Source organism: Lynx canadensis, chromosome B2 (genome assembly GCF_007474595.2).
Source record: "Lynx canadensis isolate LIC74 chromosome B2, mLynCan4.pri.v2, whole genome shotgun sequence".
NCBI classification, from domain to species: Eukaryota; Metazoa; Chordata; class Mammalia; order Carnivora; family Felidae; genus Lynx; species Lynx canadensis.
In genome coordinates this window covers 116543083-116569836 of record NC_044307.1, presented here as the reverse complement: position 1 = coordinate 116569836, position 26754 = coordinate 116543083, and the positions used below count along the sequence as shown (strand labels likewise).

Here is a 26754-nt window from a genome sequence, read left to right as displayed (position 1 = left end):
CTGTCCGGGCGGCCGGGCTTTCTCTGCGCCCGTCCTCTGTGGTCCGGCCACACAGCTTACCAAATAGTCGCCTCGCAAACTCCGATTTCTGGAACTGGGCAGCCAACGGCGCAGATCCCCTTTCCCGCCCGCTCCCCCGAGCGGCGGCGGGCGGCGAACAAAGGCGGCGAGAGGCGCGGGGCGCGCGGCCGGGGCTGGCGCGCGACTCTCCGGCAGGAGGCGGCGGCGCCGCGCCCGAGCCTGCATTCCTCCGAAGCTCCCGGAGCCCGCGGGGCGACGTCACCCCCGGCTCCGCCCCCGTCCCTCCCCGAGCAAAGTAACTCTTGACTAACAGGAGCAGCCTCCGCCGAGCATGGAGAGCTGCCGCCGCGGCCGGCCGGCGACGCGGGCGACGCTTGCGCCCCAGCGGTAGTTTGGGCACCGCGAAGAAGGCAAAAGTGCCGGCGGGCTGCCGTGGACTTCCCGCCCTCACCGCGCGAGGCCCGGCCGGCACCTCGGCCGTGGGTTTCGCTGCGATCCCCCCGGCAGCTCTTTGCAAAGCTGCTTGAAACTTCTCCCAAAGTCGACATGGATACGGCGGCGGCGGCGCTGCCTGTTTTTGTGCCGCTCTTGCTCCTCTCCCCTTGGTCTCCCCTGGGGTCGGCCCAAGGCCAGTTCTCCGCAGGTGAGTGGCTCGGGCGGCTGGGGGAGGGGGGTGGGGGCTGTCCGGAGTCCCGACGAACGCCTCCGGCCCGGGGCTCGCGGGGGCTGGAGCCGGCTCCTTGCCGGGGCCGGGGGCAAGGATTCGCGGGAAGCTTACGCGGCCGGGGAGTCGGGTGGGGGGGGGGAGCGGCACAGGGCAGAGGGAGAGATGTCCCCAGAGTTTGTGCTAGGTAGGACGCGGGGCACCGGGCTGGGCGCCACTTGGCGCAGGTAACTTTCATCTCTGCACCCCATTGTTCCTCTCGGAGGCTCGCTCCGGGCCGGGGCTGGCAGGGCTGTCCGGGAGCGCGGGGAGACCTTGATTTTAAACTGGTAGCCTCGGCGCCCAGCGCGCGCTCACCGCGCTGGGGAAGAGAGAAGGAAAAAGTAGTTAAGACTCTGGGGACGGCTACTCTGTTGCTCGTGGTGCGGGCTTGTTGCTGTCTGCCTCTGGAGCATTAAAAAAAAAAAAAAAAAAAAAATGTCCCCGGGAAGCCATTGTCAGAAATGTGGAGACTGGAAGGGACTGACCTCGGCGCGCTTTGCCAGGTGCTTTTTGTCCTGGGAATAACCTCCCTTGACTATTGTCTAACTACTTCCCTGTCCCTCCCCCAGTCCCTTTCTCCTCCCCCGGTGTTGGCTGCTCCCGGTTTTGCCCTGTGGGTTAGGGCACTGCGTGGAGTACGTTCCGTGTGTGTGTTGGCGGAGACTGTAAGATGTTTTGAAATATGATTCTAAGGATCCACACCGAGCCGTCCTGCGCAGCGAGGTCTGGGCGCCGAGCCGGGGAAGCTTGACCCCGGGCGGTGGCAGTCCGCTCCTCCGGCGGAGCACCGCGAAGCTGGCGCGGTGACCCCCGGAGCCCGCCTGAATGATGGGGGCTCTCAACGACCGCCGGCAGCTGGGAGAGCCCAAAGGGAGGGATGTGGTGCGGTCTTGCAGGTTGGCTCTTGGGGTTCTTGGTAAAGCCACTTAGAGAAGTCCGCGAAACCCCGTCTCTCCCAGCCCTGTACTCTGTACCCTTCCAGTTTTATTATCTTGGTTGCTTCTTTCGGTTTCTCCTCTGGGGGCTCTGAAGTTTCACCAGGTGCATGCTCGCCGGTCCTGACAACTTTTCTCGCCAGTCCACCCAGCTCGGCTCGGCTGGCAAGCCCAAGTGCTGCCCTGGTTCGCGGTGCAGATGGAGATGCACTGGTGGCCGAGGGCTGATGGAGAAGACCGGGGAAGTGACAGCCGCGCTCTTGGCTGAGGCCGCAGGACGCGGAGAACGAGAACGAACTTACTTTGCACTTGTCGGTTGTTGTGGCTGTCCTGTTTCCCGGAAATAAACTCAGAGTGTTTTTCATCCGGAGGGATGTTGATTTCCCTCCCATCCCCTCTCCCCTTCTGTGGAACTCTGTAAAAGGAGTTGGACAACAGCACTGAGGCAGATTATGAAATGCAGCGTGTAGAGGAAAAGCTATGTATATCGGTGATGTATGCAGTGCAACAGATCTATGCAATGAATGATCCGATGGCTTAATTTAATTCTTTCTGGAGTAAGCATTTCTACTGCATGCGTCTCTGACATACAATGCCGGTTGGTATCGGAACCGTGCTTGATGTAAGTCATTATATGCAGGCAAGTTAGAGTGGGTATTGATTCCTGCACAGTGTTTGTCACTGCACTGAGAGCCTACGCTTCAAAAGGCATGTAGTTTGTTAATTGAAAGTTTGAATCCTACCAGTTGCATGATTAAACTTACATGTATTCAAGAGTTGCAACCATTAATGTCTCAACAGCTGATGGACAAATTTTCAGCAATAAAGAAACTTTTATTTTTGCCCTTTCCAATGTTATTTACCCTTTAGTAAATATTAAATTTCCTCTTAACAGAATGTGTAGATGAGCTTTTCTGATCCCTGGAGTTTAGATATCTCTAATGAACAATTGCATTTGTTGGCATCCAGTTCTAAGTAATTTAACTAAATATGCCTGACTTTGCTTTAGTGACAACGTAAAACATTTGACTTTATGTTTTACATGTAAAAAAGAGAATGTGCAGTCCTGATAAATGCAATTCTTACAGGACTGCGCCTTAAAAATTTTGTCATTCAGGATTTACATAGATGCCCAGAAATGAATGCTTTTTATTCCCCCTGCTTAAAGTCAGATTGTGAATATGCCTTTTTCTCCATGAATTAAAAGTTTGTCTTGTAAAGATTTTCATGTTTTGGCTTTCCTAAGCCATGTGGTATTCTGCTGCCCTCAGATTTTATGGTAGTCAGATTTGTTGCAAATACATAGATTCAGACATTGGAGCTGTATTCTTTCTTGCTGTTTTTTTCCCTTATATTCTACTTTAAATAATGCACTTTTATTTCTTTTAAGGAATTTCAACAAAATGCTTTAAAAGTCTAAAACAAATATATGTTAAGAATTTTTAAATAACCTTTTAAATAAATCTTTTAAATCACATCCATTAAGGCCAATTTACCACTTTTAGATATTATCATGTGGCTCCTAATGTAGTAAGTGTCAAAAGCAAATTTTGAAAGAATAAGGATTATTGGATATGTCATATACTCATCCAGTGTGCTTTGTTTAAACCACAAATTTAAGAATATTTTTTCATGACTGTGATTTTTTTCTTAGTTTTTGGAATTAAAGTGTAAAAATGCTGCATGGTGAACCTCTTTAAAACCAGAACAGCCTATGAATATCAACTTACGTTACTTTCACTTAAAACGATACCAGCGGCATAGCTGGGGAAACTGAGGCATAGAAGCACAAAGATGCACTGACATTTATTCACTGGATTGTGTCAGTGTTATCTCTTGATATTATAATAGGAGAAAGTTTTCTGTACTAGGACTCAGATGACTGACAAAACGAGTCACAGATGAAGTCACCTGGAAGCTCAGCTTTCTCATCTATAAAATGGGGATAATAATACCTGTCCTAACCTTTCCACCTGGTTTTTATGAGGATGGTATGAAATAATTTATGTGAACGGACACTGTAAGTTGTAAAGCATTATGCAGTTCTCTGGGGGTGTAGTCATCATACATTAAGGTGGGTAAGTACCTTGACGTGAGTCACCTTTGCTCGCTCCCACATTCGCCGAGTGAGGACAGTATATGTGTGTCCTTGCCACACTGTGTGTGACAATTTAGGAGCATGTGTATGTGTTTCCCTCGCTGGTCATTCATTTTAATCTTTATTAAACATAAACATGCTAGTTTGGCCAGACTATAATTTTATCAGCACAGTGAGACAAATTATCCTTTTTTTTTTTTTTTTTTTTTTTTTTTTTGCTTACCTCTTGTAAATTGTTACTTGAGCTTCTTGTGGAAGGGTCATTAACATTTCTAGTATTCTACCAACAGAATAACTATATTTTCAGTCCATTCATTTAGCTGTTTGTTCAACTCTTGGTTATTCAGCTTTTTCATCTCAGTAAGGAGAAAAAATATGCATGGTTTTAGATGCAGTCTTATCAGTGACCTAGAGAGGGACTATTGTGTCTCTAGTATGATGTGAGCCTGGAAATGCAGCTCAAGATCCTGACTTCACCTAGCATACAGTTCCTGACATGTCACACTGTAAGCGCACACTCACTTGATCCCATAGGACCTTGCAACTCATCTAAACAATGACACTTTCCTGTTGTCTGACTCCTTGATGTCTCTGTATGTAGAGTTAATGTCTTTTGTACTTACTACCTACTACGAAAATACATCAGAAACAGTTTGTCTCAAGGTTCGCTTGTTGATTTCCTGGTCCCTCAATTCATTGAAATTTTAAATTCTGACGCTAGTAATGATACGTAACTGGACAGTTCCAGGACTGGTTTTTCTCTTACTGTTGTCCATATATCTGACTCTGCTGATTTTCCTAGATTGCAAGATGTCGTTTTGTGTCTGGCCTACCCAGACGGGAAGAGGCAGGTCTGGCTGCTATTTGGGCTTTGGCACGTGTGTTGCTGACAGCTCTTCTCTCTGTATTCATAAATGCGAATTTGAAAACTATGTCAACCCCTCTGCCACTCTTCCCCTCTCCCACCCTCCTTCCCACTCCTCTTTAGCAACAACAAAGCCCACATGCGCACACACAAAATCACAGCCTTTTTGTTCTCACTGAATATCTTGTGGTGCTGGACCTGTTCTTAAAAACTGGAAATGTGACTCAACCAGTACCCAGAGCAAACGCCAATTTTCCCACCAAATCTCACATTTCTACCAATGATGGTTTACAACACCTTTTTGTGGCCTTCAAAAAAAACATTTGATTCACGTGATATGGTCCTATAGAGAGAAACTGTGTTGTTGCCTACTAATACTTTTGAAGTGCAGTGATCTAGGTCTGCTCAAGGTGGTATTAAAGACAGTGTAAATCATGCTAAATATGGATGTACTTCTCAGAGGCATGGAAAATGCTGTCCTCATCTGCCCTGTGCTGTTCCCATTTCCTCTGCTTGCTCTTCATGGAGAGCAGGAAGAGGAATACTGCACGACTCAGAGCAGGAAACATCAAGAGAGTTTACAGATTGTTCTTAAAGACAAAACAAAGAACACTAGGATTCTGTGTGTGTGTGTGTGTGTGTGTGTGTGTGTGTGTGTGTGTGTGTGTTTGATCTTTAATTTTCTAAAGAGGGGGGGGAAGCCTTGTTTTTGATTTGTTTATTGGAATCAGCCTTTGCCTTTGTCCAAACACATTCATTTCTTATTCTGTGGAGGTAAAAATTTCCCTCTGTGTATTCCTCTCAAACTTTACCCTTTGATCATATGTATTTGTTTTGTGTTCCTTTATCAAGTGTGTTTCTCTTTGCCTAAAAAGGGTATAATTGCTTTTGAACATGACTTGTTTTTTCACCAAAACTCATGCTGTTTGTCATAGTTACTGAACAGTGATATCTTGACAATGATATCTTACCAGTTCATGATGTGTTAAACTGGGATTTGACAACGAGGTAAGTAGGTCTGTCCATCAGGATAATTTTAATTTTAACTGAAGCCAGAAATAAACTTGTATGTACATCCATGAAATGATATTTTGTTTTTTCATGAAATGGTATTTTAATGTCACAGTGTTTGTGCTTATATATCTCTGAATGGAAGAGAGACTTTAAGTTCCTTTTTGTAAATGGGGATAGAGCACACTTGAGGACCTTATTGCCTGTTATTTTGACATCCGTGAGATAAGTTACATACAGTTATGCTGTGGAAAATGAAGAAAATATGTTTGAATGTTTGATATCAGAATTCTGGAGGTAGATAGTTTACAGACTTCAAACTCCATCTTAGTAGAAATGTGTTCTTATGAACAGTGTTCTTAAAGAAACTTAGTTCCACATAAAAGTTTTTATTAGTTCCATGAAGATTGTGTTGTGAGAAGTATGTTTATTTTCCTGAAGTATTCTTATGGAAATTCTTTTGTAGTTAATATTTTAGTAATAAAAACTTGAACAGGGGCACCTGGGTGGCTCAGTCGGTTAAGCTCAAGTCATGATCTCAAGCCTGGAGCCTGCTTTGGATTCTGTGTCTCCCTCTCTCTGCTCCTCCTCTGCTCGTGCTCTGTCTCTGTCTCTCTCTCTTTCAAAAATAAATAAACATTAAAAAAAAGCTTGAACATACATAATTCAACTTGGTTTTGTGAGGTTTTGCAGAGTGTCGAGGTTCTGGGAAAACACTGGGCCTGGGATGGAAGGACCGCATTGATCCAGTCGGGGAACATTGCCATATCACCACTTAACTCTGCTTGGGGTTTTTGGCTTTCTCCTCTGTGTGTTGATAATCCATTAAAAATTACAAGTGGCTTATTTTGTCACTTACAATTGTTTTAGGAGCAAATTAAGTAGTCCTGAGTGAAATAATCTGTGTTTCCACTTTATATGATTGTAGGGCTCTGTTACTAAACACGATGAACAAGGCAGTGCTGGCTGAATTTTTCTGCAGGTAGTCATTCTAGGAATTACCTTTGTAAGAGGAACTCAGAATTAAGGCCAAATAAAAGAGTGTCTAGGTGAGTGACTGCATTAATTTGTTGGGAAGGCTGAAAGATAGAAGTATGTGTTTTGTGTATGTCACACACACACACACACACACACACACACACACATACATCTTAACAATGATAGAATTTCATCGTCCAAAGGTTCAGTCAGGTGAGAAGGAAGCTAAGGACATCTACAGATGGAATCCAACTCCTGTACTTCTATTTTGGAAAGAGTATTGCAAATAGATAATTATTTTGCCTATTTCATAGATGAAAACACTGACATGGACACATGAACTATGGAGTATATAATATATTGTACTATACTTTTAATGAAGAAATAATAAATCTTCCTCCAGATTGGTGTCTATTTATATAAACCCTTCCCAGTCAGCCTGTTCCTTAACCAGCTGCTTTTAGGCTGATTCTCCAAACCCCGTCCAGAGTAGCAGCTGACCAGCTACAGAGATTCCCCTAATCTTTGTTGGGGGGTGGGGTGACCACGCAGCTGCTTAAGTGACATACTGGCCACAGCTCCTTGATATGATTCTCCTTGGGTCATTCAGCAAATTCAAGAGTAGAGAGGAAGTCTTTCTGGTGGCTTCACAGCCTACCCAGGGGTTGTTGACTGAATGCTTCATGGTCATTGGATTCATCAGCTCCAAGGTGCCCTAGAATTTTGCTGCTTGAATTGTGGTCCAGGGACCAGCAACATCAGCCTTGGGAACTTGTGATGATCTTGGAGTCACTTATTAGAGCCCTTCTCAGAACAACTGACTCAGAATCTGCATTTTAATGAAACCCCTAGGTGATTTGCTTGAACATTGAATTTTGAGAAATACTGCTTTAGGCCAAAGAAAGCTCATCTTGAAAAGATTTGTCACATGCACTTTCCTGTAGAATTCTAAGAGTATTGTGAAGGGATTAATTACAATGTGAAACACATTTCCCTATTTCCCTGGAATTATATTTCTGATCAGTATTTACTTAATTATAATTTAACGCCGCAGACACATCAAAACAGCAGTAGTAGTCACTTTTTAAAAAGAATACTCAAACAGTTTTGAAAGAAATATTTTCATAAGAGAATAAAACAAGGCTAAATATAAATAGTTTTGGCTATGAACATATTTAAAGGTAAGGATATTATCGAGGCACCAAACGTGATATCTGCCAATAATTAAAAAAAATTTTTTTAATGTGTATTTATGTTTGAGAGACAGAGAGAGACAGAGTGTGAGCGGGTGAGGGGCAGAGAGAGATGGAGACACAGAATCCGAAGCAGGCTCCAGGTTGCAAGCTGTCAGCACAGAGCCCGACGCAGGGCTCGAACTCACGAACCGTGAGATCATGACCTGAGCGAAGTTGGACGCTTAAACAACCGAGCCACCCAGGCACCCCTATGCCAATAATTTTTATTTAGCACACTGATATGTTGATACAGGAAATGATATTCCCTCTGATATTACTAGCAGCAGTTTCTTGTTTTATATTTATCTTTTGCTTCTACGTGTAATTTAAAGATCTTTGTAATAAGGAGCTCATTTAAGGACAGTCAAATGTAATGAATGAGAATTAGATAGAATGCATTAAATATAACTGGTGTTCTTTTTACTATCTTTTGTGCTCATATTTAAGAACAGATTCTTGTCAGTTTTCTCAAGAGAAAAATTATGATGTAATAGACAGTGTATAGTATTCATGTCAAAACACAATTTTACTTGCATTTTATAGCTTGCTTTAGCATTCTTTTAGAAAATGAATTTTCCCAGAAGACCTAATTGCCTTCTTATTAATGAGGCTGTAAGTGTGTTTTGTTATCCGTTTGCTATTCTAAACGTGTCTACTTTGGCTGGCTGTTTTAACAGTGAAGTCTCTGATTAAATCACCACTGCTATATTTGTTTTTGCCATTCACTAGCGATTTAGACAATACTGGCATAATGACATGGTTATGGCAGAGACTAATGAAAACCAAGAAATATAAATTAATATTAACCCATAATAGTTGGTTGTGTTATGATATTGGGAGCTGGAGTTTGGGGCAACACACAACAGAATTCTCTGCATGTTTGATACTGTAAGTGAAAGTCTCTTAACCTGTGTTGTTCGAAATACAAAGAATATGGTTGCTGGATTAATAAATAAAATACAAATCAATGATTTCCACAGGTACTTATTCTAGACACTGGTGTTTAACGGAAGAGGCTTAATTCCAGATAGATCAGTGCTAGAGTGCGGCTTAGTGATGGAGAGAAACTCTGAAAGGTACTTCTAGACACCTTAAAGAGCTTTAGAATCTGAAGATTTTGACTTGTTATATTTTCTAAATTTACTACACATTCTAGAGCTTTCCTTTTGTACTACTTCTACTTTGATTCTTGTCAGCAGTAATTAGGTTAATTTATTCTCGCACACATGGGAGAGGAGCTCTTGCAAAAAACAATAAAAGCAGCCATGTACTGAGTGCCTACGACCTGCCAGGCCTTATGATCAATGTTTCCCATGAATTTAAATCCTCATGATAATCCTTTAAGATAAGAATCCTCTCTGCTTTGTGAACTGAGGACTAGAGAGGTTACGTCATAACTTGCCTCAGGTGTGTGAGGAACTTGTAGAACCCAAATTCATTATTGAATATTTACATGTCTGTAGCAGGTAAACATTTTTTTGGTTGCTTGTTGGCAGAAAAGGCGACCGAGACCGGATACAAGCAGAATTTATTTTCTCTCCTAACTGACGATTCAGCTGAAGCTTGATGTCAAGTTCACATAACTCCACTGGGATATGATCCCTTTCTGCCTGCTCAGCTTAGCTCTGGGGCACTCCAGGAGCTTCATTCTTAAGCTCCATTTAGAGGCATGGTAGCTTTGGCGGCTCCCATACCACAAGATTTTTGGTTCACGTGTGTTTGGAAAATGTGTGCTTTATGTGGTGGTTGCACCTGCAAAGGCCCCGAGGTTCACTCTGATTAGATTCAGCAATCACGTATCCAGCCCCCTCATTTAAGGCTCCAACTGAGGGGAGGCAAGTACACTGATTGGCTTAATCCACTAGAATTCTGGGTTCAGCTCTAGATCCCCACTCAGGTCACATGGACTGATGGGGGCAATGTGGATCAAACCATCATTTATCAACAGATAGGAGGATGGGTTCTGGAAAGACAACCAAACTACAGTGTGGTTACTCAAGATAGAATTTAGTACGGCATGAGAAGTAAAAGCAAAGAAAGTGTGGTAGACCTGTATGTGTATTTATAATCCTTTCAGGGGAAAGAAAGTATATGGTGAGGAAAAGGCAGTTGCATTAGTTGGTTGCCAGCTATGGGCCACTAATAGTAACATCAAGAAGGCATGGTGGCCTAGTCTTGTCAGAATCTAAGGGGAAGAGGGCCGGGGAGGAAGAGAGGACAGAGGCACTTTGCACATGGCAGTTTTGTGTGCATTGCAGACCAGCAGTTCATAATTTTGGAAGTGTTTCTTTTGGGGACTGCTTTAAAGCATGGGTTTTATTATTTTCATTATTTTATTGTCTTTGCCTCATGATTAAGTCCAACATTAAAAATTCACAGAATTTTAGGTGGTGAAAAGGACTTTAGAAGTTAATACCCCTTCATTTGGTATAACTGGTCCAAAGTCATACAGCTTGGAAGAACTTAGCTCAAATTCAAGATTTTTAATTTTTAGGTCACTTTTGTCACCAACATATACATTGTTTTGCTTAATGGTAATTTATACAGGTAGTTATTATTTAAACTTTTGTTTACTTATTCTGGTTTGTATTTTAAAGTTCTAAAGCAATGTTTTCAAAAGCAAGCCTGACCTAAGGATTGGCTTTCATTAAAATTATAATCCAGGGGCTCCTGGGTGGCTCAGTGGGTTGGGTGTCTGACTTTTTTTTTATGTTTATTTATTTATTTTGAAAGAGAGAGAGAGAGAGAGAGTGAGCCTGAGTGGAAGAGGGGCAGAAAGAGAGGGAGAGAGAATCCCAGGCAGGTTCTGTGCTGTCAGCTCAGAGCCCTGTGGGGTGCTCGAACTGACAAACTGAGATCATGACCTGAGTCAAAATTAAGAGTTGGCTGCTTCACAGGGTAGTGTCTGACTTTTGATTTCAGCTGAGATCTGAAATCAATGATCTCAGGGTTCTGGCATTGAGCCCCGCATCAGGCTCCACGCTGAGAGTGGAGCCTGCTTGGGATTCTCTCTTCCTCTTCTTCTGCCCCTCTCCCCCACTCATGCACTCTATCTCTCTCTCTCTCAAAAAAAAAAAATAATAAAAATTTAAAATTAAAAAATGTTGGAATCCAGATATGAGGTGATAGTAATTAATATGTCTGTGAATAGAAGAGACAATCTTAGGAAACTGCTTGATTTTCACTTATCCTCCATATGTACATGTATAGGTACATGTATGCATGCATGCATTTGTTTATTTTTAGTAGAAGTCAGGGGATAAGCTAAGCTGTGATAAATGATGCTAATTGACTCAGAGAAATTGAGCCTAGAAACTCTTCACTTCAGAAACTAATTTTGAAAAACTCAAGAGACGAAGGTGAACTTGTTTATAATTTTGATCTTCTCAGCTCTTGTGCCTAACTTTATAATGCATTTCTGAACAACATGGGATATTCAAAAGAGTTGCTATAAGAAATAGCTTGGGGTACTGAATACTGAATGAAATGTAGGAAACTAGCTGTTTGCCCAGCCTCCCCCACTTATAATGAGAGATTTACTGGGCCTGTGTTAGATGCATACTTGTGCTGGTGGCCTAAAGCTGGGTGTGTCTGAGGACCAGGGGCTCAAATGTGGCTGTGCCAGTTTAGACCAGAGTCTCATCCCCGGGAACTTCCATGGCTGCTACGGCCCTTTTCTAGTCAGAGCAGCTGGCCTGGCAACATAGGGGTGAAGACAGTGGTTGTGGAAGAAGGTTTATTGACTGGAGCATGCTTCTTTTTGTCACTGGAGATTTCTTTCAACACATCTTCATTATCTTAAAAAAGTTACTGAATTACTAATTTCTTCCCTATGTATTTCCTGCTTCCTCCATGACTCTGTTTTATCCCTTATTTATATCCTTATCAGGTGTGATTCCTGAATAAAGTTTGCAATAATTTGCCTAACAACCTGGCCTGTTGAGTCAGAGTGCTATCTATAGAGTATTGACCCATTTTTGCCACTTTAGCTAAACTGACATTTAAATACTTAGGTAATGTATGAGGTCATGAGGTTGGCAGTGATCTGCTTCAGAGAGAGAAAAAGGTTTCTTTGAAGATCTATATGAGTCCATTTTTTTTTAAGTTTATTTATTTATTTTGAGAGAGAGAGAGAGCAAGTGGAAGAGGGGCAGAGAGAGAGGCAGAGAGCAAAACCCAAGCAGGCTTCAGGCTCTGAGCTGCCAGTGCAGTGTGGGGCTTGAACTCACGAAACCCGGAGATCATGACCTGAGCTGAAAGCAAGAGAGTGGTGCTTAACCTAACCAACTGAGCCACCCAGGCACCCCTGTGAGTCCATTAAGTGCATGGAGCACTGGGCATGCTATGACTGTGTGCCAGTCTTAGTTTTGTCACTTTCCGGCTCTGAGATGTGGAGTTAATACCTTTCTGCTTAATCCTTAATTTCCTTCTCATTAAAATGGGAATATTACAATGAAGAGTGATTGTAATATCTTCTTTAGTTACTTAGTAAGACAGTTTTTAAAAGTACAATTAGGGATGCCTGGGTGGCTCAGTCAGTTAAGCGTCCGACTTCAGCTCAGGTCATGATCTCACGGTTTGTAGGTTCGAGCCCCGTTTCAGGCTCTGTGCCAACAGCTCAGAGCCTGGAGCCTGCTTTGGATTCTGTATCTCCCTCTCTCTGCTCCTCCCCCACTCACACAGTCTCTCAAAAATCAATAAACATTAAAAAAAGAAGAAGAAAGGTAAAATTAATAATGTATATGAAAGTATTTTTATAATTGTAAACTACCATAAAATATAATTTATTTTTGCTGGGAATATGAAGTTTGATAATAAATTATTGTTGAAGGCAAAAATAATATGCTGAACAATGGAAATGAAACCAATAGATGCTTTGCACATTTGCAGTTATACATTGTATATCTGTTTGCATATCTAAGCTTTGGGGAAAGTGGTATGAGAAAGAAGCCAGTACATTTCTTGTGAACAGTGAGTAAATTTCGTATCGTGAATCATAAAATGTACCCTCTCAGATTCATTTTCACCTATATACTTATTTTCTCTTTATATAACTAAACTCTACTCTGTAATGCTCCCAAACAATATTTGTGTTTTCTCCAGATATGTCAGTAAAGATTGCATGATTATGAACACTTTTACTGAAAAAATTTAAGCAAATGTTTTAAGGACTGCAATCCTATAGAGCAAGTTTATGGAAAGTATAGTTTTTCCTTTGAGTATTTTCATGAAGAAACAAAAAATGCTCTCGTTATCTGAACTGGTGTGCTTGGCTGGCCAGAGCGTGATTCTGATAAGGTTTATATGTCTTTATTTATTCTTCCACTCTACATATCGTTCAACATCTGCTAAGTGTCAATGCTGTGGCAGGTCTTGGATATGCTGGCAAGCAAGCCAGGCATTGTCCTTGCCCTTTGGGAGCAGATGTGACTTTTATGATTATTAAAGGAGTGGTTAAAGATTACTTTTGCAGAGCTTCACATCTAGTGATTCACGGGTAAAGCCTGGAGCTATTTTGTAACTGACCATACCCCTGCCTGTGGCTTGGCAAATCTGAGTTCAGACTGTCTCCAACAATTTGCCGGTCCACTTTAGAAGCTGCCTGGGAGAATCCATTGTGTCAGCAATCTTTCCATATCCTTGAGTCTACACACAAAAAGCTAGAAGCCTCCCAAAAAAGCATTATGCAAAAATTTGCTGCAATGATAATAGAATTCTATCAAGTGGAATTTCCCAGAAGTTGAGTAATAGGAAGTGTAAACAGGTGTAAACAGGTTGGACAGAGAAGCGAGCACAGTTGTCTTTCTAGAGGCTCACCATCACTTATTCTCCCTCTGGGAACATGAGCAGGAAGATTGGGGGGCAGCCTCCCGGAGGCTGTGTGTAAATGCACATTCACAGTGTGAACATTCCGATGCAGAGGTCCTGGCTGTTTGGCTGCAGATTCATAGTTGCTGCGACCTACAGCTGTTTATCGACTGCCTCTGTTGTCTCTGATCAGCCTTCTGTCTGCTGCGGCTTCAGTGAAGCTCATTGTCGCAAGTGGTGGGCGACCCGTAGGAAGAGAGGCCAGAGGCTGGCCACGAGTCCTGGCAACCGAGAGTGGGCTAGATAATCCCTAGACTGCCCTCGCACCTGCCTCCCGGAAGCAGCAAATTCAATACCCGGTGCTTTAGTCTTTCATTTTGGAGGGGGCAACAGTATTGTCATTGAAATACACCTATTGCCCTACAGGAAATGGGGATTTTAAACCTCTGTATTAAAAGAGGCCTAAACAACCTGCAATGTGTGAATGAAGGAGAGAAGCAAATTTGGAGATGTGTACATTGTTCTAAGAAAAGAAAAAAAAAATCCCTGAATTCCATAGACTGGAGCTTCAGAAATTAAAATGTAGAAAACTTATGTTATTTTTTACTTTTTAAGACTTTATTTTATTTTATTATTTTTTTTAATGTTTATTTATTTTTGAGAGAGAGACACACACAGTGTGAATGGGGGAGGGATAGAGAGAGGGAGACACAGAATCTGAAGCAGGCTCCATGCCCCGAGCTGTCAGCATAGAGCCCGATGCAGGGCCCCAACCCACGAGACATGAGACCATGACCTGAGCCCAAGTTGGCCACTTAACCGACTGAGCCACCCAGGCGCCCCAAGACTTTATTTTTTGAAGTAATCTCTACACTTAACATGGGGCTCAAACTCACAACCCCGAGATCAAGAGTCCCATGCTCCACTGTCTGAACCAGCCAGGTGCCCCACATTTAGAAAAATTAATTTAGTTGAGTCACATTTTGTGCCCATTTTATATTTAAGCAAGGGACACTGAAATGCTGATCTCCAGGCATAAAATATATAGCATAATGTTTAAGATCACAGACTTTGGAACTGACTGTACTTGAGTATGAATAATGGTTCCAATGTTTTCTTGCTACTGGACCTAACCATGTTCCTTCAGGTTTCCACACTGTATCTGTGAAATAGGGTAATACAAGTACCTACCTATCCTGGATTTTTTTTTTTTCAATATTGAGTTAAAGTGCTTCAAAGAGTGTGTGACACATTAATAAAATTCATTCTCTTTAGCTTTTGTTATCATGTCCTTATGTTTGGGCTAAATGAATCCACGTTTGCATAATATCCTATCCCAAGCTGATATCTTTAAAAATCTCTAACTCCATTATCTTCTCCTTTAAAATAAAACCAGCAAACGGTAGATGTCTGAAATAACTCCGTATGCTGATTAACAAAGGCCACAGCAAACATTATAAGAAACATCATTCAATGTTTATGAAAACAAGTGGGAAATTTATACTGATTCCTAATGAATCAGACTCTTAGGATGAATGACTAAAAACAAAATCAAAAACCAAAATAAAAACAAATAACCCCCCAAAACTACATCTGTACAGTGAGAGTATCAGAAGCTATACATTTTAGGTGTGTATACCTCAGACATCTTTAGAAAATGCATTTAACATTTCTTATCCAGGTTGGAGAAGGTGGGAAATTTGGGGCACTCATAAAACTGCTTCCAGCCTGGACAGATTCAATCACAGATAAAATACAAAAGCTCTAATTTGGGAAAAAGATTGAGATGGGCATCGACCAGAAAGTTGAGGAGTGAAATCTCTATCACTTCCAGAAGCGTCCATCCCAGTGACACTGTTGTCCAATCTAGAAGGAGTATTCAGGTTTAGGAATGAGATAATAAGAATTTGCAGAAGATAAAGAGATACCTCCTCAGTTCCTAAAGAATGTTGTTTCTCCGAAGTCTGTAGAAGGAGAAAAGGGTATCTGTATTGTGCCATTTGCATTTGACACATGCTGAGTAAATGAATTACTGGCATTTAGAACTTCTGTTTCCCCATGAATTCTAGATGACTGTTTTGTTTTCCTTTTGAAGGTTGCTGTTGATATTTAATCTTACTTAGCTCAGGTAGTTTCAAATCCATTTAATCCCCAAGACTTTTTCAAGCCACTGTCAACAGGGAAAAGCCATTTTAGAATCCTGGCATATGACTCAGGGTCTGGCTAAACTTTTAACGATTGTTAGCTTGCTTACAGAATTGCTCTGTGGCCATTGTGGTCATTGCGGAGGAAAGCATCTCTCAACTTCAACAAGGATTTTATGTGCCACTCAAGCTTCAGATCTTTTGTACTCTCACTTTCTTACTATACTCCCTCTAGCTTTAATTGAAATAAGTCTCCCTTTTCCTTGAGTTCTACTAATGAAAATGTTTGCTCTCCAGATACAATTAAAAATTCCTGTCAACTTTCTTATCAGAGAAGCTCTTTGCACTGCAGGTTTGAATCTCGCAGATATAATACTTTTATAATATTCAATTTATCATAATAATGCAATTTTGTACCCTGACTGGATGTTCCTACTAACATAGGTTTTTGTGATTGTGGTGGCAGAAGGTGTTTTCATAATCTCCTCTCCATTTAAAATGTAGGTTTTTTTTTTTTTTATTTAAAAAAATTTTTTTTCAATGTTTATTTATTTTTGGGACAGAGAGAGACAGAGCATGAACGGGGGAGGGGCAGAGAGAGAGGGAGACACAGAATCGGAAACAGGCTCCAGGCTCTGAGCCATCAGCCCAGAGCCTGACGCGGGGCTCGAACTCACGGACCGCGAGATCGTGACCTGGCTGAAGTCGGACGCATAACCGACTGCGCCACCCAGGCGCCCCTAAAATGTAGGTTTCTTAAGATGTCATTTTGATGGAACATTTGCCCAAATTCATAGTCTTAATAAAAAGGAGCACAAAAACAACAAAACAAACTCTTATAGCATATATAAACTGAAATATGGAACTATTCCAAAAAGGGGATGCACACTGGACTGTTTGTTCTGTGCTCTAGGATCATGACCCGGTTATTATTTGGAAAGCAGACTGGTTCTTATATATGTCACAACAAATGCCCAAAGGATATCAAGTTGGAACAAGATTGAGAATGATGGACCTATGTGTGGATTGAAAATACTATGTAATAGACAGTATACTTAAGTATAATATACATAGGAACAGGAGTGCCTGGCTGGCTTATTCGATAGATTATGTGACTGTTGATCTCAGGGTCCTGAGTTCAAGTCCCGTGTTGGATGTAGAGCCTACTTAAAAAAACAAAATGCATTTATTTATTTTGACCCAGAGAGAAAGTGCAAGTGGGGGAAGGTGAGAGAAGAGGACAAAGCAAGAATCCCGCGCAGGCTCCTCACTGACAGCACCGATCTTGTTATGGAGCTTGAACCCACAAACCATGAGATCATGACTTAATCCAAAGTCAGACGCTCCAGCGATTGAACCACCCAGGTGTCCTATATGAACTATACATTCTAACCAGTGTGGTTCAGACTGACTTCTAGTCTTTTTGGATGAGGAAATTGAAAAAATCCATAAACCAGGGAATTTTAGGGCAGAAATATCCAGAAGGACCAAGGTGCTCTGACTCCTTGCTCTCAAGGCTTGGTTTCTTAGATTCTGTAAAGGAGATTTCTGGCTCATTCTTATCAGGAATGCAGATCTCAGGTGAGGACTGGGAATTCTTTCTAGGGCTGTTGTTCACTCCTTTAGCTTGGGTACAGGAATCTATAGGCTAGTGTTCTGGATTTCCCACAGTTCCCACGCTGTTCACCTAAGTATCCATTTAAGATCTATCTTTCCAGGTCTCTCAGTTTGCTTACAGTTTGGAATCAGGATACCAGTAGTTGGACGGCACTTTATCGACCTCCATCACTCATTCATAATTGTATCACAAACTTACCCAGTTGCCAGCACATTTTAGAAAAGCAGAGGGGAACCCTGGTTGGCTCAGTCAGAGAATGTGACTCTTGATCTCGGGGTTGTGAGTTTGAGCCCCACGAGATAGAGGTAGAGATAGCTCTAAAAACAAACTAAAGATTTGTAGAGATAACTAAAAAACAAAACACAAAACAAAACAAAACAAAACAAAACTTAAAAAGGGAAGAAAAGCATGTAATGTTAAGAGTATCTCATGTTGCTTCAAATGTGGTCAGATAAAGGGTAGAGGAGAAAGGAAGGCAGGATGTCTTACCAGCAGTTACTTATTCAGATGCCATGCCTTGAAAACAGTTAGGAGGTTTCCTTTGAGGTGGAGACTTGTTGTTGACACCCCCATTAATTGTTGGAATTAGAGCTACATCAGGCATTGTCTTTTTTTTTTAAGTTTATTTTTTATAAAGAGCCACATACTCTTTATACATATTTTTTATAAAAAGCCAGCCAGACGCCCCTCAAGCATTGTCTTTTATGTGAACAATGAGAAAAAGGATATATCTATTCTGTCCATTATGGCAATAGACTTGAACTTTATATGACAGCTTGTTGAATATAACATCCTTATGAGCTTGTTAAATAGTGATACCAGTCTAAATTATTAGCACATTCTCTTTGGCAATATCTTGTCGGGACAGACAGCACTGATTTGTGCATTCATATGATTGACTATGATCTCTGTTAGAGGTGCTGGGGAGCTAGTGGCTTGTTCATTCAATACGATGTGTATGGCAGAGCTTGTCTCGTTTCAGATAAGTTCACCCAGTATTTAATGATTGTCCATTTTTGTGCCAGGCGGTGTGTTTAGCACAGAGAGTAAAGAGATGAAAAAGTTGACCAAGTCCCTGCACTCAAGGACTTCACAGACTAGTTGGAGGGTCTAGAAATAACTAAGTTATAATGCAGAGTGGGAGGTACAATGAGAGAGTACTATCTGGGATGTGGGGAAAAGACAGTCACTCACTGCTGGGGTGATTAATTAGGCTTTTCTGGATCAGCAGGCCATCAATGAATGGCAAATGCTCAAGCATGGCCACACAATGCTCATGGAAAACTGAGGAAATAATGGTGATGATGGTAAATGCTTTAAGTGTGTTCCCAAAAACAACAACAGCAACAACAACAAAACCCAAGTTCAGGTTTTAGCATTTGCCAAATCCCCTTGGTAAATGCTACCACTGTGAATGGTTTCAAATTACCAGTGTGGCATCACTGAACACAGAGTCGGGAATGATGAGTGGTGGCACAGCATTATATAGCCATACAAATACAAGAGAAGTTTCCGCCATACAAATACAAGAGAAGTAAATAGCTTCGAGAATATAGAGGTAATATAGTAATTGTATAATGTAGTAAAATATTTAGGAAGTAAGGAGTTTTGAGTTAATACCTCTGTTTTAAATGTAATTTATTCAGCTCTAAGTTTGTATAATTTAGTTTTTAAAAATGGCTGTTAACAACTGGCTCACAAAATTGTTGGAGATGTTAACAGTTGATGGTTAGCAGCTGGTATGGGTTGGCTCTGGCATACCACTCAATGCTATTTATAATCTCGGATATGGGTGTGATGGGTACAGTGAGTGAATCCTCTTAAATTATGAGGCTTTTCTATAACACTGTCCCAATAAAGCAGAATTTAGTGTGAGAAATACAAGTTCATATTGAAACCCATTATTGAGGATTTAGTTTCCAACAGTTTAGGTTCATAGATAGTCAGTGCTCAGCCTAGAAGGCTTTGGGAGCATCCACGTTGGAGTTCACAGGAAAAGTTCTAAGAACTATGTCCTCCTGCTCAATTGAAGTTTTCTCACCGCACAGGGTGAACATCTTTGGTCGTAAATGTCGGTGTGAGTAGTCCCTCTCCTTAGAGCCCTGCTCAAGTATACTTAAAGAGTAAGTTTTTAAATGCCTTTAAATGCCTTTGAATTATGTACATTTTCATGCTAAGCACTATCTTTTCCAGAATATGACACAGTAGCTGGTGGGTTTCCAACCAATATAGCTTTAAAATTATTTTATAATCCTTATAATAGCATATGACTGTGGCCCATGAGAGCACCCAACATTTATTTAAAAATGTTTGAAGAGGGGCGCCTGGGTGGCGCAGTCGGTTAAGCGTCCGACTTCAGCCAGGTCACGATCTCGCGGTCCGTGAGTTCGAGCCCCGCGTCAGGCTCTGGGCTGATGGCTCGGAGCCTGGAGCCTGTTTCCGATTCTGTGTCTCCCTCTCTCTCTGCCCCTCCCCCGTTCATGCTCTGTCTCTCTCTGTCCCAAAAATAAATAAACATTGAAAAAAAAAATAAAAAATAAAAATGTTTGAAGAGTAAACATGCTAGTGAAAGTGAATGGATTTACATCCTGGTGTGCTATACATTGCTGCTTTGATGGAGTATTTTGGATGTCTATGAAATTAAGATCTACAAAATATACATTTTTTTATACACGGCATATAGTTCTTTATTTCATTTCTTGATTTAATGATCTTTTATTATTTTCCACTGAATTATCAATTGTTTGCCAAAGTTACTTCTGATTATTTTACTTATCTAAAATTCTTTATTTTTAAATCTCTCTCAGTGTCACAAAAAAGTGAAATGTTGTTTTAACACATGCTCTTACAGTGTTTATTTCCATAAGACAAGAATATTTCATGTTCTAAAAAATGTCATGTAAGTTAATACTGCAGTGCTAAATGAAAATTCTTGTGTCTTGTATGCTTTTGTTAGGCTCTGCCCACTGAAAAGATGGTGTCTAAAAGTAAGATATTCACACTTTGGAGTATATTGTAAGATATTTTGTGAAATGGGCAGATTGTGTATATGTTGTATATGTATGTTTTGTTTTGTTCCTTTTGGTAAGAAGGTGTGTGTGTGTGTGTGTGTGTGTGTGTGTGTGTGTGAATTTAGTTTAGTAATATAATGACAGAGTGCTGAAAGGATCCAAGTGTTATTTTGGCAAAATGGATTTCTCTCTGTATGACTTTTCTCTGCATATCTTACATAAAAATTTTCATCTCATATTTGGAAAAAACTTTCCTCCCTCACATAAGAACAATTTCAAGAATTTGGGAACATTCCAAACCTTATGATTTAAAACTAGATTTCATAAAAATGTTTCCTTGTTTGTTCAAAACAAAATACAGATTTTAATCCTTCTTAGTGGTCTCTTCTTAGTTAGTGGTCTCTCTTCCTGGAAGAAACCAAGTGGGAGAAGACATAGAGACAAATATTACTTAGTATTAATAAAGGTGTAGTACTAAATTGGCTAGAAGTTTTGTTTTTCTGCACTTAAACGTGGTCATGGGAAAGAGGCAGATGTTAATATAAACTCTTAGGGATTTACTTTATACATCAATTTCTACCATGTGTCGGGGATCAGTAGATGTTAAACTCAGTCTCTCACTTTTATGCCTATAATACTATAGCAATTAGTTGATATTCAAGAATGATGGCTGAATTAGCTAAGCACATTCAAAGATTTAATTATTAGGTATACTGTAGTAATTCATAAGGCTGGAAAGCTTACCAGTATTGGACACAGTGATCGAAACGAAAGAGCCTCCCTTAATGCCCCACTGCTAAGGTAATTAAATGATTCTATTTTCCAGGACAAACCATTTTAGAGCATTTGTTTTTAACAGACAACTTCTACATAGTGTTATTTTCTGTCACAACACTGTTGCTCATCAGGGTCTGATAAAGATCGGTAATTCATTTCTCACTGTCTTAGCCACTTTGTTGAAGCCTAATGATGTAACACAACAATGTGCGGGCATTAGAATTTTACCTGATACTGGTGTCAGACACTGAAGCCATTTGTGTTATTTCTCTGGAGTGTTTACATGTTTTTTTTAAACAAAAAAATTTTTTTAATGTTTATTTATTTTTGAAAGAGAGCAGGAGACAGAGTGTGAGCAGGCGAGGGGCAGAGAGAGAGGGAGACACAGAATCTGAAGCAGGCTCTAGGCTCTGAGCTGTCAGCACAGAGCCCGATGTGGGGCTCGAACTCACCACCTGTGAGAGATCATGACCTGAGCCAAAGTCAGATGCTTAACCAACTGAGCCACCCAGGTGCCCCTACATGTCTTTTCTAGACTGTCATTTCAAGGGCAAAAAAAAAAAAAAAAAAAGAATCCTTCTTTAATGTTTTAGGGTTCCTTAGCCTATTGTGACATTAACTTTCAAAAGTATTATTTTACTGGGTCTAGCACTGGACGAGGTACTTTGTAAGCATCAATTCAGTATTTTCAAACTGCATGCAACCACCCATTTAGTGGGTATGGAATTCAGTTCAGTAGGTAGCAGCCAACTTAAAAAAAAATGAAATAGAGAATATAACAACGATAATAAAAATAGGTACGCATACCACAGAGGAGGTATTATTTCATGAAATTTTGGTTTTAATTAAATAGATTTATATATTTTTGTCTGTGTGTATTCAGTCACAGCATGAAATGAATTTCTCACTTGGGTTTGACCAAACTAGCAGGAAAGCACCCCAGTTTTTCATATAATGCTCACAGCCATCATGTGATGTAGCGTAAGGTCTGTGGTGTGCACAAAGTCACACAGTTTGTAAACTCCAAGATTAATCTTTGACCATTATGTTGTGGCACATTGGTGTGCTTTACAGAATATAGGGTTTGCCTAATTTGGTGAATGAGTGATTTAATTTAGCTGAGTCTATTTCCTTATCCTCAGTTTGGAGGTAATGCCATTACTACTCTAACTATTTAGAGAGTTATAAGGATCAAATAAGGTAATTTATGTGAATGTGCTTTTCCACCTTGAAAGATCTACACAAATGAAAGTTATAATGACTTACTTTTGCCTCTTAAAATATGTTGGCTACTAGATTTGACTAAATATGATTGTATTAAGTACCTTTTAAAGTATATTTCAGGGGGTGCCTGGCTGGCTCAGTTGGAAGATCATGCGACTCTTAATCTTGGGGTTGTGAGTTCGAACCCCATGTTGGATGTAATTATTAAAAAAAAGTATTTTTCAAACTCAAAAGTTTATAATTCAGTGTTTCAGGAGTACCAACTCCGGTTGGGTACTTTTATAGCTTTTGTGGTGAATGAAGGAGCTATAATTTTTATTTATATTTATTTTTCCTAGTTTGATGTTACACTTGACAAAACAACAGAAGGCAAATGTACTTTGGACAAACCTATACAAACTCATTATTCACATTTGTCTTCAAGTAAACCTGCATCTTGATTTTTATTTATTTATTTATTTATTTATTTATTTATTTATTTATGTAAATGTTGATTTATGTTTGAGAGGGAGACACACACACACACACACACACACACACACAGAGTGTGAGCAGGAGATGGGTAGAGAGAGAGAGAGAAAGGGACGCACAGAATTCGAAGCAGGCTTCAGGCTCTGAGCTGTCAGCACAGAGCCCGACGCTGGGCTCCAACTCACGAACTGTGAGCTCATGACCTGAGCTGAAGTCAGACACTTGACCACCTGAGCCACCCAGGCGCCCCACCTGCATCTTGATTTTAAAAGAAAACACTACGTTAAGTAAAATTTAATTAAAAAGAAATACTAATGGTGATACTTAATGGAATATCTAAAAAGTTCTGAATAAAAAGATACCTAAGACTTAAACAGCAACTAAGGAACAAAAAAGCAAACTCAAAACCTCTGATGGTAAAATTTGTGAGCGGAGGTATTTCATCAAATAAAAGCTAGTAAAATAGCTTGCTGTCTGTCTTTTGTCTCTCTGTCATTCTTTCTTTCTCTCCATTCTCTGTCTTTCTATGTGGCCATCTAGCCAAACTTCTTGTTAAGATAGATGTTTTTATTCCGTATTTATTCTCTGGCCTAATTCCAGGGTATAATGATAAGAATATATGCGTTTTGCATTTTGTATGTCAGAATGGCATAACCTCATAATTCGGCATACATCCTGAAACCTTTGAGTTATGAACATTACCATAATTAAACATTTAGAGGAATAGGCAGTTATCTGGACAGAGGAGCATTGATGCCTCTGCTCTCCAGCAGCCCTTTAATGTAGTCCTAGTAAAAGCAGAGGAGGATATTGGGATGCAAATTAGGTAGAGGAAGGCTCTTTGCCAAGTGTTGTTTATTGAACAGAGTAAATGTCTCCCCCGTGGGGTGGGGGAGCTGGTTAGTTTAAGTGGGCAGGGAGAGCAACGATTCTTCCAAGGGCTGAGGTTTCTCAAGGAAGTGCCCCAAATGTAGATTCCCTGGACCCTGCTGGGAGGAGCGGGCAAGGCCTACCCCATCCAGGAGCCCAGGTGGAGAAAATGACCTGTTTCGAAATTGAGAATTGACCACAGATTATAAGTTAGGCTCCTTGAAATGAAAGTGAGGCCGTGATTTATTTTTTTTAACAATTTGACAGAAAGCAAGTTTTAAGGAAATAAGATGACTGTAGTTTCAGGGGATTTATTTAGGGTTCCTAAGAGAACTAATTGTTTGCCTTTTTCACACTTCAGCTATGAATAGGATGCTAATAGCAAAGCATCCCTACCTATTCATGAGAAAAATTCTCTAGGGGAGTTATGTTAGTCAACATGTTAAAAACACTTACTATTAGAAAAAATACTTTAGAGTATAAAAACATATTCTTTTAAAGTGTTCTGCAGTTCAGATTTTAAAATAATTCACAGTATGACCTTACCCCACCTTCAGTTAATGAGATTTTACTGTTTATGTGTTAGCTACATCTAATAGGGAAAAAGAAATTCTAATAAGTGATAATCACATAAACTTTAGATCTAAACTAAGAGAACGGGGATCATCAAAATATGGATGAATAAAAACTGGGAGAGAATGTGTAAGGGTGTTGGAGTAAGAAATAAAGGAGGGGAAGTGGGAAGAATTCAATCAAAACCAAAACGAGAAAGCTGAGGTATTTAAATATGTAACTCATTTTGATGTTTATTTGATTAAGTGTAAAATTTTACATGTACTCGTTTCAAAGCAAGATAAAAATCTCAAGTATTTAGGGGAGCCTGGGTGGCATAGTCAGTGAAGTGTCTGACTTACGTTCAGGTCACGATCTTCTCCGTCAGGCTCTGTGTTGATAGCACAGAATCTCCTTGGGATTCTCTCTCTCTCTCTCTCTCTCTCTCTCTCTCTCTCTCTCTCTTTCTCTCTCTCTCTCTTTCTGCCGCTCTCTCTCTCTCTCTCTCTGTCCCTTCGCCACTTGCGCTCTCTCTCTCAAATAAATAAACTTAAAAAAGTAAAAAAAAAACCCAAATCCCAAGTATTTAGAGCAGTTTTACTTCTGTCTGGTTGGTGCTAAAAGTATTATTATTTTTATTATTTTTGGAATATAGCCAGGGGTAATTAAATTAAAAAAAATATTTAAAGTGGTGTGTATTTTAATGTTACTTATTTCCTTCATTACCTGGGATCTTGAAACTATTAATATTAAGATTAGTTTTCTGCTACTGACTGACTGGCATGTTTATTTTGTCCCTCTGAAAATTTACTTAACTGCTGGGAGTATAGGGCAAAGCCTTCTCCAATTTTGACAATTGACACAAGGCAATTTAAAAAAAATTTTTTTTTTCAACGTTTATTTATTTTTGGGACAGAGAGAGACAGAGCATGAATGGGGGAGGGGCAGAGAGAGAGGGAGACACAGAATCGGAAACAGGGTCCAGGCTCCGAGCCATCAGCCCAGAGCCTGACGCGGGGCTCGAACTCACGGACCGTGAGATCGTGACCTGGCTGAAGTCAGACGCTTAACCGACTGCGCCACCCAGGCGTCCCAATACAAGGCAATTTTATAAGTGATTAATCACATGCTATTTATATGTGGGAGAGTTATGGCATAGAGTTACATTGTTATCCTTTTTGGCTCTTACCCCTTTTAGCTTATAAATAACCTAATGTTTGTTACCCATGGTGTTTTACTGATTCCACAGCTACCTTGGCCTTCCTTAGTTTACTATGATGCCAAGCACTACAAACATACTTTGAGTAAAATTTTTCCAAGGGAAACTGTGGTCTTCTTTGTTTATAAAGAATTTTATGATAAAATAAGAACAATTCCACAAAGAGAGAGAGAGAGAAACCAAAAAACCAGACTCTTAACTGTAGAGAAGGAACTGATGGTTGCCAGAGGGGAGGCGGTTGGGGGATTAAAGAGTACACTTATCATGATGAAAAAAAGAACAATTCCACAAGTCACACCTAAAAATGTCACCTTACATCGTATAGAAGCAGTTAAGGTTGGTTTATACATTATTTGTCTATTTAGAAGATAATGAATTTTAAAGGATAGCAATAATTTGAAGGGCTGTATATATTATTATTAATGGTCAAGCTGAAGGAAGTTCTATTATTTCCAGCTTTGCTGTCTTTCTGATCCTCTAGTACCAGACCATGTAAGCATTAAATCTGGATCTGGTCTTACATCCTAAGATCCAGAACTAAAGTTCTAGCATGTCATTCTGCTTTAATATTTTACATTAAAAACAATTATTTACTAAATACTAACTATATGTACAACATTTAGCTAGAAACTGTAAGGCTGTAAAGTATATGGTAAATTCTTTAATAAATAACAATCATAGGTAGAATTTCCTAATTAATATCCTCTGTTTTCAACTTTACTCCCAGATAAGGTTTTAGGACCAGACCCCTCTCTGTCTGTCCTACTTTTCTACCTCAAGGTTTAGGAAAATGTTTTTTTCCAACTGTCCCATTGCTGGACTGTAAGGTGAGGCTTCTTCATTAGGTCTGCTTTTTCTTCCAAGGTTTTGGAGGACATTTTCTTTTCTTTCTTTTTTGCTTTTTTGGAGGACATTTTCAATGAATCTTTAAAAATATGTTGAGCACATTTACTATGGCATGCTTTAGGGACTGAGGACATGATCCTTTTCAGCATGAACCTTCTATTATGGTCCTTACAGTCTAGGGAAGACAGATGTTAAACAGATACTTATAAAGAAGTAATCCTAAATTTGTAAAGTACCCTAAAGGAGTTAGTAGAATGTCTCTCAGGAAGATTGTCTTTGCCTTGCAGTTACTGAGAATGAAAGAGTGAACAGGAATTCTTTTTTTGTTCACCTACGTTTGTTTGTTTGTTTGTTTATTTATTTGT

The 26754-nt window shown here is 40.2% G+C and overlaps 1 protein-coding gene across 7 annotated transcripts in view; it reads left to right on the top strand.

Moving 5' to 3' along the window:
* Nucleotides 1-398: 398 nt before the first annotated feature.
* The window catches only part of PTPRK (protein tyrosine phosphatase receptor type K), a 568568-nt gene continuing 542212 nt past the window's right edge, over nt 399-26754 (top strand). For 3 of the 7 annotated variants that reach the window (XM_030316308.2, XM_030316306.2, XM_030316305.2), the window contains exon 1: nt 440-664. In XM_030316308.2, the coding sequence (XP_030172168.1) occupies nt 568-664 (97 nt within the window). In that variant the 5' untranslated portion in view covers nt 440-567. Of the gene's footprint in view, nt 665-26754 lie in introns of all 7 variants that reach the window. The other 4 variants (XM_030316304.2, XM_030316309.2, XM_030316303.2 and 1 more) reach the window with 3 other exon arrangements.